The sequence below is a fragment of the Limulus polyphemus genome, unplaced genomic scaffold, assembly GCF_000517525.1.
Source record: "Limulus polyphemus unplaced genomic scaffold, Limulus_polyphemus-2.1.2 Scaffold3048, whole genome shotgun sequence".
In the NCBI taxonomy this organism is placed as follows: Eukaryota; Metazoa; Arthropoda; class Merostomata; order Xiphosura; family Limulidae; genus Limulus; species Limulus polyphemus.
The window spans coordinates 130,897-140,301 of NW_013668658.1; the positions used below are offsets into that span (position 1 = coordinate 130,897).

At 32.1% G+C, this 9,405-nt stretch overlaps 1 protein-coding gene across 2 annotated transcripts; it reads right to left on the reverse strand.

Annotated features, from left to right (window-relative positions):
- Positions 1–48: 48 nt before the first annotated feature.
- Positions 49–7,206, reverse strand: LOC106468541. 2 transcript variants are annotated; one of them, XM_022396875.1, is made up of 5 exons: positions 7,161–7,206; positions 5,165–5,297; positions 3,816–4,000; positions 2,534–2,676; positions 49–452 (listed from the first exon to the last, which is right to left on the reverse strand). In XM_022396875.1, the coding sequence occupies exons 2-5, from the start codon at positions 5,238–5,240 to the stop codon at positions 266–268; spliced, it is 591 nt and encodes a 196-aa protein (XP_022252583.1). In that variant the 5' UTR covers positions 5,241–5,297; positions 7,161–7,206; the 3' UTR covers positions 49–265. The 2 variants fall into 2 exon arrangements, with proteins under 2 accessions (XP_022252583.1, XP_013784426.1); XM_013928972.2 differs by lacking the exon at positions 7,161–7,206 and adding an exon at positions 5,418–5,556.
- Positions 7,207–9,405: the final 2,199 nt, after the last annotated feature.

A 9,405-nucleotide genomic window follows, 5' to 3' on the forward strand; every position in this document is an offset into this window, starting at 1 on the left:
TATACAAAACGTAAAGCACAATAAGCAGCAGAAAGATTCTTCTTATCCATGACTATATTAATAATATTTTGACTCGCGTGTTTGATGTGATCCAGTCAGACTTTCGCATTATTCGTAATTCTGAATTTGAACTCGAGGTTCAAACAATTGAAAGCTAAGCAAGATATAAAGCTAAGAATAGCGCTGCTGGATTCAAAAACAAAACAATATTGTCGAAATGAATTTGAAGCCGAAGGTTGTATAGATGATACAACCCTACTATAGTCTAGATTTTTTTAACAAAAGGTTTTTCTCTTTTATGTGTTAGTACAACAATATTTGTGGTGTTACTGACGCTTGCTTTCTTATGCTTAAGAATGGATTTTGCAGATGGGTCCGGGTCTACCAGAGTAATAGTGGCGCTGACAGTGAATGATGGATCATTGTTGATGGCTTCAGTAAAAGTGGAATTCCTACAAATAAAATGCAGCATTAAGTCACTTAGAAAGCATTTCAAGAGTTATAATAAGATCAGTAATTCCATGAGTGGTCTTTAAAAAGAAACAAGTAGAAAAAATACACTTGCACTATTATAATTGTTCTTTTCAATTACAACTTTAATTGACAATTTATTTAGGTGATTTTCCAAAACATTATTTTATTTCGCTATTGTTTTTCTTACAACTGCTAAAGCGCTATAGTGCTACTTGACAATATTTGAAGTGCTGTTATTGTGTTTACATTTACAACTTTTCTGGCTTTTATCATTTTTCATATTCTTAATGCCAAGTTAACTTGAGCTATTTTATCTTAAGTTGTAATTTTACATACTATTTTTTTTTTAAAATGAAGGTATTAAGTAAGTTTCAATTAAGCGGTCTAATCCTCATAAGAATAATTATCAGACATAAAATGTATTTTCTAAGTTAGTTACTTATAGTTAAAAAGAATGTATTTCAGAAATGAACATGAGCAAACACTAAGTAACCTTCATCGTGAATTTTGTTTAAAATTAAACCCAAACTCACACACCTATTTTTTACTCTTTCCAATCAAAATTGTGTATCAGTTTTTCTGTTAGAATTAGCATTCGGATTTACTTTACTTTGAAGTACAATGAAACAAATCTGTTGATATTACTATTAGACAACAAACAGTGCTCCATATAATTGTTTTCTGTACGAAGTACTCACTCCTAGAATTCTGTCAGTGGGAGTAATTTTAAATTTGTTTACAAAGTGCAGCAGAAACATTTTGTGATGAAAAGTAACTTAACTAATTATGAATTATTTTATTACTTCAAAAGGTGAAATTTAGCACAGGACTAATTTAGCAAATTAAATCACCTGATGTAGTCATAATAAACACAAGTAATGACATTACAACTTTTTATTTTATTTTTTACCCACAATTTATAGGCCTATTAAAGCATAAAGGTGCATGTTTTTCTTTCACTTGGTAGGCTAAACAAAACACTTTTAAGAAAATCAGAAGTTAAGGGTTTGTACACAAAATATATATATAGACCGATTCAGTATTAAAGTGCATGTTTTCATACATTGCATGCTTTATAATCTATTCGTAACTCGAGCACCCTGAGAAAATCAGAAGTTAAGCACTACCTTGAGATATTATAATAAACATGCAGCTCAAAAACATGAATTAAAAAAATAATAATACCTAAATTAGAACTAAAATATCTTGACAGCCACGACTAATGATGTTTCTATTTTGAAACACTATGTGTGTGCAGACCTATTACTATTTAATGGTTGGAGACGGCTTGAATGGGTAATGAAGAAAACATTTAATACAAGTTTAACACAACAGCAAATGTACAACGTTTCGACAAGGTTTTGTCATCATCAGGTTTTTTTTTTCTGATTTTGTAGGGCTGAAACAATCTTACTTCTCTCAAACATTTTTTGTTTTTCATTTCTAGTGGGCAACAAACAGTTGAAGTTGTTTGCGTCTAGTTCTATCAAAACAACTCCCATTAATGTGCTTAATTTTTCTGTTGACAAAGAACGCCGATATTTTGTTTCGGGTACTAAACCCTTTTTCGCACTCTACGCTTGTGAGACACGTGCAGAGTGTAATTTCGCAAAGGAGTGCAAAATTTGGTACAATCTTTGGATCATACATGAGTGCACCAATATAAACTTTCGGTGGTTTGAGAGTACTTATTTTTGCAGCTCCACTGTGTGAATTTTACAGATCTTGTGTAGAACTGCAGAAAGCTACAAGAATGTGCGCGTTAATTACTATATTACCGTTAAACCGGCATGAGCCGTATTCGTTTTTCGACAGCAGTAAATCAACTTCTCAATATTTTTAAGGCCGTGAATGACTGATTTTTGGTCGGGAATTACGCAGGTACGCCCCTCATCTGGAGAACTGAACAAAAAACCATTAGCAGCTAGTTCTAAACTGTAATAGTCACTAATATTATACAAAGAGCATAATGTAACAACTATTTTACCGTATCGTTGTGAGAAATAAACTGAAATATTATATATATATATTTAGTTGAAATATAGTTTCGAATACGTACGTTGTAAAAACCATCTCATTGTCGTTTCTAATTGTAAAAACTTTAGGACTATAATCACACACTAGCTTAAAGGCTGCGTCACCCTTAATAATCAGGTCATCGTCATGCTGTAGTACTAAAACGTTAGTGTAGAGGGCATTCTCCTTTAGGAAAAGTAAAAATTAATAAAAGTAAAAAAAAAACAACAAAAAAAAGAAAACAGATCAGTAATCTCAAATTCGACGTAAACACTTAATTACGTGTAAAATGTCTTTATTCTTCATACAAAAAATCCCTTGAGCAAGTAAAATTTATTGTTTTGTTTATAATACAAAATTGGTGCCAAGTACTATTTAATTAAAGTTAGATTTACAAACGTTTTAAATATAAAACACAATATACTGTATCATTATATTTACAGTGATAAATAATCTGACTAGAAATATGGTTAGAGTATAGGAATAGGTGGAGATCATATCACTTGAAATGCTCGTAATGTCAACCATAATATTTCATTTTGGGGATTTTGTTTGAAATTAAGCACAAAGCTACACAATGGGCTATCTGTGCTCTGCTCATTACGGGTATCGAAACCCGGTTTCTAGCATTGTAAGTCCGCAGACATACTGCTGTGCCACTGGGGGCCATTTTGGGGAGAAATTAACAAAGGAATGTTAGAAACTTCTGAAAGGAAATTGTTGAGAAAAAAAACAAAAAAACACTCGTATATTACAAAAGATGACAGTAGAAAGTCGAACTATTATTTTTAAAGTTTATCGTAAGTGCACATCACAAGTTTTTGAAAGTAATCTGATAGTTTCCATATCAGAAAAACAAACTGTTACATGATAAAAAATAATACATATCTAATAACTTTTTGGTTTGAACGAGGGCTATATCTGCGTTAGCCGTTCCTAATTGAGCAGGTAGTGTTGGGCTACTCTTTTAACAACAAATAGTGGGATTAACCGTCACATTATAACGCACCCACTGCTGAAAGGGGAGCACGTTTGGTGCCATGGGGGCTCCGAACCCGCGATCTTAAGATTGCGAGGCAAGCGCTCTAGCCACTCAGCCCTACAGGACCGATATCTTTTTTTCCTTACTGTTTGTTATTCTATACGCTATTTTGTTCACTTATTTTTGAGTTTTTATTTTGTATAAAAGAAAACCTAAAAATAGAATAATTTATAAAAGATTAATAAATTTAACAACCATAAAAATATTTACATTATACTATTTGGTTTAAATTTTTTTTTCTCGTTAAAAAATAAGAATTTCAATAAACAGATAGGTCACCTACAGATTTAGTGTTGCATCCTTTCAAAGGAATGTTTAACTGAAAATTCCTGCCAGTGTGAGCATCATATGAACATTCGGCTTTGCGGAAGCTTCCTCTGGTGTACAGAATTCCAGAAAAATTCTCACTTGTTTCAACGTCAACAGACATGTGATCTTCTTGACATTTCAAAGTAACCTTATCGTAATCTATTGAATATGAAATAAAAAGAAAGCAGTATTGATAAAAGACATAAACTAATGGATCATATCAGTTACGAAAGAGGAATAAATAATATTTAGAATATTCATAATCATGAAACACACAACCTTTTTCCTTTTCATTTATTCAAGCACGATTTAACATAAATATTTAACATCTGTGTTACAACCATTTAACGTAATATACGTGTTTTTGTATTGTCTCAATTGGTGCAAGTTAAAACATAAAAGAAAAAACGATATTAAATTTAAATAAATATTTCAGCACAATTGAAAAATGCATTAAACTTATAATTGGCTTCCATTATGCCTGTCGGGTCAAACAAATTCTTGACACATAGAAACACACTCAAATGCAACCACAGTACACATAGTAGGCGTTGTTAAATTTCTGACGTATACAGACACACTCAAATACAACCACAGAACACATAGTAAGCGTTGTTAAATTTTTGACGTATACATACACACTCAAATACATACGCATAGATAATTTCGTATATATTAAACGTTTCAATTTATGATTGACAATTTTGCAGATTATACTGATAGAAACTAGTCACATTCATCACGCAGAATATATAACCACCTTAATAAACATGTACAGTTTTTTCGTATACATAACGGGGAAAATGGCGCAATCTTATAACTTATAAGTGAGATTTTGTTTGAAATTTTCACAGAACCTCCACCACAATGATCATAAATAGTAACTAAATGTTTACAATTAAAAGGAAAATCCAAAAATAACTAAAATATCCCAAAACATTTAAGATATTTAAAAATATTTACTTGTTCATAAGGGTAAACTGCAGAATCGGCTACCTGAGCTGTGCCCGCAGCAGCGATCTTACTTAACCTTATATGTCTTCGAGCCATCGTTAGGGGGTGGGGGTGTAATTTAAAAAGGATATTGTACGAGTATTGTGGGAAATTTAATTATTTAATAAAAACGTATAATTATTTTAACCTAGTATTTACGTTGTAATTCCTTCTATAATATATTATTTCTCTCTTTTTAATTCAGTTATTTTAATTAGAAGGATGCGTCTGTTTTCGTCTCTCAAGTTACGAGGTAAGATATTAAAAGCACTGCATAAAACAAATAATTTAGTTAAGATATAAGCAACATTTCAAGCTCAACTGACTCACCTGCCGTAGCGATGACACAGTATAACGAACACACCATAATTGCTTTGGCTGCTAGCCTTTCTTTAAACTCTTTCATCTCGGTGATACACAGTTTGGAACAGTTCAGCGCTACAATTTACAAAGCTACACTGTTCTAGAAATAAAAGAAACGACTTAAAAATACCTCTTGATTTCTTTTTAATTTTCACTAGCGATAACTTACAATAAATCGAAAAAAAACGACGAAAATGTCCTTATCATTAGCACAGCGTACCTGAGACCTACTCACACGGATATGACTCCTAATCCTAGAGTCGCTGACCTACTTAGAGGGCAACTAACGACGAATCATCTCTCGAGGTAAAGCGGAAGTATCTGGCCAATTTTCACTTTATAGGTCACGGAGGAAGCGTTCATAAACTCTAAGAAACTTTATCGTGTCAGCAACTTCAACAAAATGAAGTCTTGGAATAAAAAATGTGAATCTAATGAAAGAAAGGAAAGCATATAGATATATTGGTGAAGTGATAATATTTTTGAATTTATTTGCTATTTAGAATAAAACTGATTGGTTGTTTTAGGCTGTTCGGTAAGAAATTTTGAGGAATTATAGAATCGATGGAGGGCGTTTTAAGCTCATACCTACCCGTAATTCTAAAAACTTATAAGTGAAAATAAAGACGAGTGTATAACAATATGTCAACAACGCTATATCTTATATATCCAATGACAACGAGGCCTTTCGCCCAATAAAAGAGCTCATCAGGTCGGATAGGATACGACAGGCACAGTTACGGCTAATTTGAGAAGGGAGAGAAGTAGGAGAGTTATTTGGCCCAGGCCTCAAGCTCAAAGAGGGCCTCAAATTTAGACACTTGTTCTTTTTTTGGATTTGTTAAATTTTGCGACTTGTTTTTATGTGCTTTTCAATCAGACCAAAAAGTGACATATTCAACTTAGAGCTGCAAATTATATATACAAATTAAATATTCAAATTATGTTTTACTTTTCTTTTGGGCTAATGATTATATTATTTTGTTTTCATGTATCATCATTTTTTATTACAGCCAGGGGCCTCAAAAGACAGAAATGGCCCGGACCTCTCTGAACCTCTGAGAGGGCCTGGGCACAGTAGTGGTTGAGACAAATCCGAGAAATTCTAACATTTTTTCACTCAACTTACATAAAATGTTTACTAAATGGATCGTGAACTCTTGGAATTAGGCGTTTAAAAATCGCATGTTAATTAAATTAGTCATAAAGTTATATAGGCTCATAAATGAGCTTGAATGAATTGTGAGCCTTTTGCTTGAAGAAATGTTTCTTAAACCTATTCTTTATATGTTATAACAGCTGCATGATTGATAGTTTTATAATTCAAATGCTGAAGCTACTCCAGACCATCAATTTCATGGTTATATCAGTTTCCAAGCATAAAGACAGTATGGCCTTATTCCCAGCGAAACCAATGAAACCATCTCAGCTTTATGAAACAACAATGAAAGTGCTTCATGTTTTACAATTTACATGATGCTGGGTATAAAATACTTACATTAATTTATTATGATAATCCAGTGAATAGAAACATATTTGAGAAACTGTGCGGTGGAAAGTTAAAAAGTAAGATCTCAGTCATGAACGTTTAGTTTTGATTGATTTAGTGTTGTTGTTGTTTTTTGTTAAAGTGTATAAGGAATAACTGGTTTAACCAAAGTGAGTGCAATCAAATATATGTATTTCCAATTATAAAAAATGAAGATGCTTTTAGTAGCAATATAAATACTCTCACTGCGAAATGTCTAGTCAGTTTAAGCCATGTAAGAAGTACTTATCGAAATGGATAAAAGGTACCAATAAAGGTGGCTCCTAGTTTTTCAAGAAAAGTACTGTATCCTAAATTTCTTCTTTCTGTAGCATTAGTACTTATTCTGAAATTATTTTTTGTTCTGCATAAGTACAAGTTTCTAACATAACACGTGGGCTAGAAAACCATAAAGTCGATTTTGTCTCAACTTACCTTTCCTGTGTCACTTTACAAGCTACCGCTCGTGAAGAACACTATTACGTGCGACCTTGTTTAAGGTTATGACAATATCATTCCCCCGTTGTAGAGGTAATACCTAGAGATCAAAGTCCCATCAATGTGTAACGATAATGACTATTCACGTGGTATCACTGTCGCGCTAAATAAAAGTGAGGTTTTATTGCAAATAGAAACCTCTCATTTAGTTATTCTGGTGGATAATTTGAGACTGAGAAAATCTAATAAAAGCAATGGTTTAACATAAGTAAAGTGAAAGTGCACGCACACACACACTGTGTTTTATTCAGTAGGTCCAGTTTCGTTTATTCATTTTAAAAATTAAAAGATTTAGTAACTATCTTTAAACGATATATTGATCGAATCTCCTGTTTGGTTGCTCTATAGATTGAAGCTTAAATTTATATTTAGTTCAGATAAATATAGCATAAAGTGTATAGGAATCGAGAAAACTGGTGCCATAACCAAGATTCGAATATGGGTTATTAGAGAGTGTGCTGTATTTGCAGAAAAATCTTATGATTTTTGCTTTAACTCTTATTTTATTAATTTAATAGACATTCAATAATAAAATCTTTATTACAAAGTCTCGCCTCTATATCACATTCAAACCTAAGTATTCTGGTATCATGGTCTCCACAATTCATCCAAAGTCTGCATATATTCTTCAGACGAATAATGTTCTTTATTTCATAGAATAATTTCCTAAACTTCGAATTTCACGACAAATGTTAATGCTCCGGGTAAGGCTCGAACTCACGGCCTTCAGATCATGAAACTGACGCACTGCCTACTGCGCTACCGAGAATTAGTTTATATATTGTTAAAGAGTGAAAGTTCTCAATAAACCATTTTTCATCATTTTGACTCTTCTTTTCCTCCCAAAGATTCAAAATGAAAATCATTTCCTCAGTTTCTTCATGTTGTTGGGTCACGTTGATATACACTAGATGATCAGAAAACGGATTAATTGAAAATAGTGTACTTATTCATCGAAAGGTACCAAGTTTACATATTTCGATTTTTACGGTAAGAACGTCAACTATTTTACGCATAGGTTTCTTCTTCACCTGAAGAAAATTTAAAATGGAAAAAAAAAACAAAAACGAACAAGACAAAAGTTAAGGAAATGCAGATTTTCGAAAATTGCTTTAACACATCGACAGTTAGCGTACATGTAGTTAAAATGAGCAAATTAATTCTTTAATCACGTCTGTTTCAGCAATATGCTCAGCACAAGGAGAAATTAGACTTTTTTGTTACGTAAATGACCTTTGTGTTCATTATGACGATATTTCAAATTAAGTTTAATTTGACCAGTATATAGTTCGTAGCCTTCACACCTAATTTGAAAGATATACTTTTTTTTCCTCTAAAATTTCGCATCTCCTTTTTAATTTTGTAATCTATCGCATAAGTTGCCGTAAGTGAATCTACAGATAATATACAATTTGAATCGATTGATGAATGTGTTTTTAACGATTGTGAATTGAGTGATGAGTCAAGAGTGGCAAGTTTTTTAATATTGAAAGAAAACGTCGTGAACAAACAAGACTGACTGTTGAATATTAAGTGCGTTAACATAAAAATTTTACAAACATCCGAACAGCGACATAAGCCCTGGTACTAAATGGAGAGCGCATGAGAAAAGTTCAGGTATAGCCAACTTTTGTTCTATAAAACAAACGGATTAATGTACGTATTCATCGAAAGATCCCAAATTTACATATTTCGATTTTTACGGTAAAACCGTCGACCATTTTACGAATAGATTTCTTCTACACCTGAAAAAGAAATCAAAACAACAAAAACTAACGAGACAAAAATTATTGATTCAGATTTTCGAAAATTGCTTTAACACATTGAAAGTTAGTGCGCTTGTAGTTAAAATGAGCTAATTAATTCTATAATCACGTCTGTTTCAGCAATATGCTCAGCAAGAGAAGAAAATAGCATTTTTTTTGTTACGTAAATGACCTTTGTGTTCATTATGACGATATTTCAAATTAAGTTTAATTTGACCAGTATATTTTTTGTTGCCTCCACACCTAATTTGAGAGATATACTTTTTTTTTTCTCTAAAATTTCACATCTTCTTTTTAATTTTGTAATCTATCTCATAGGTTGCCGTAAGAGAATTTTACAGATAATATACAATCTGAATCGATTGATGAATGTGTTTTTAACGATTCTGAATTGAGTGTGGAATCAAGAGTGGCAA

What these genes read in the sequence shown, in the direction of transcription:
- LOC106468541 (XM_022396875.1), bottom strand. Translation starts at nt 5,240, where the DNA reads ATGAAAGAGTTTAAAGAAAGGCTAGCAGCCAAAGCAATTATGGTGTGT. An exon ending in CTGTGTCATCGCTACGGCAG is followed by an intron (nt 4,001 to 5,164) that starts GTGAGTCAGTTG and finishes CATATTCAATAG; the next exon opens with ATTACGATAAGGTTACTTTG. An exon ending in AATGAGATGGTTTTTACAAC is followed by an intron (nt 453 to 2,533) that starts GTACGTATTCGA and finishes TTTTATTTGTAG; the next exon opens with GAATTCCACTTTTACTGAAG.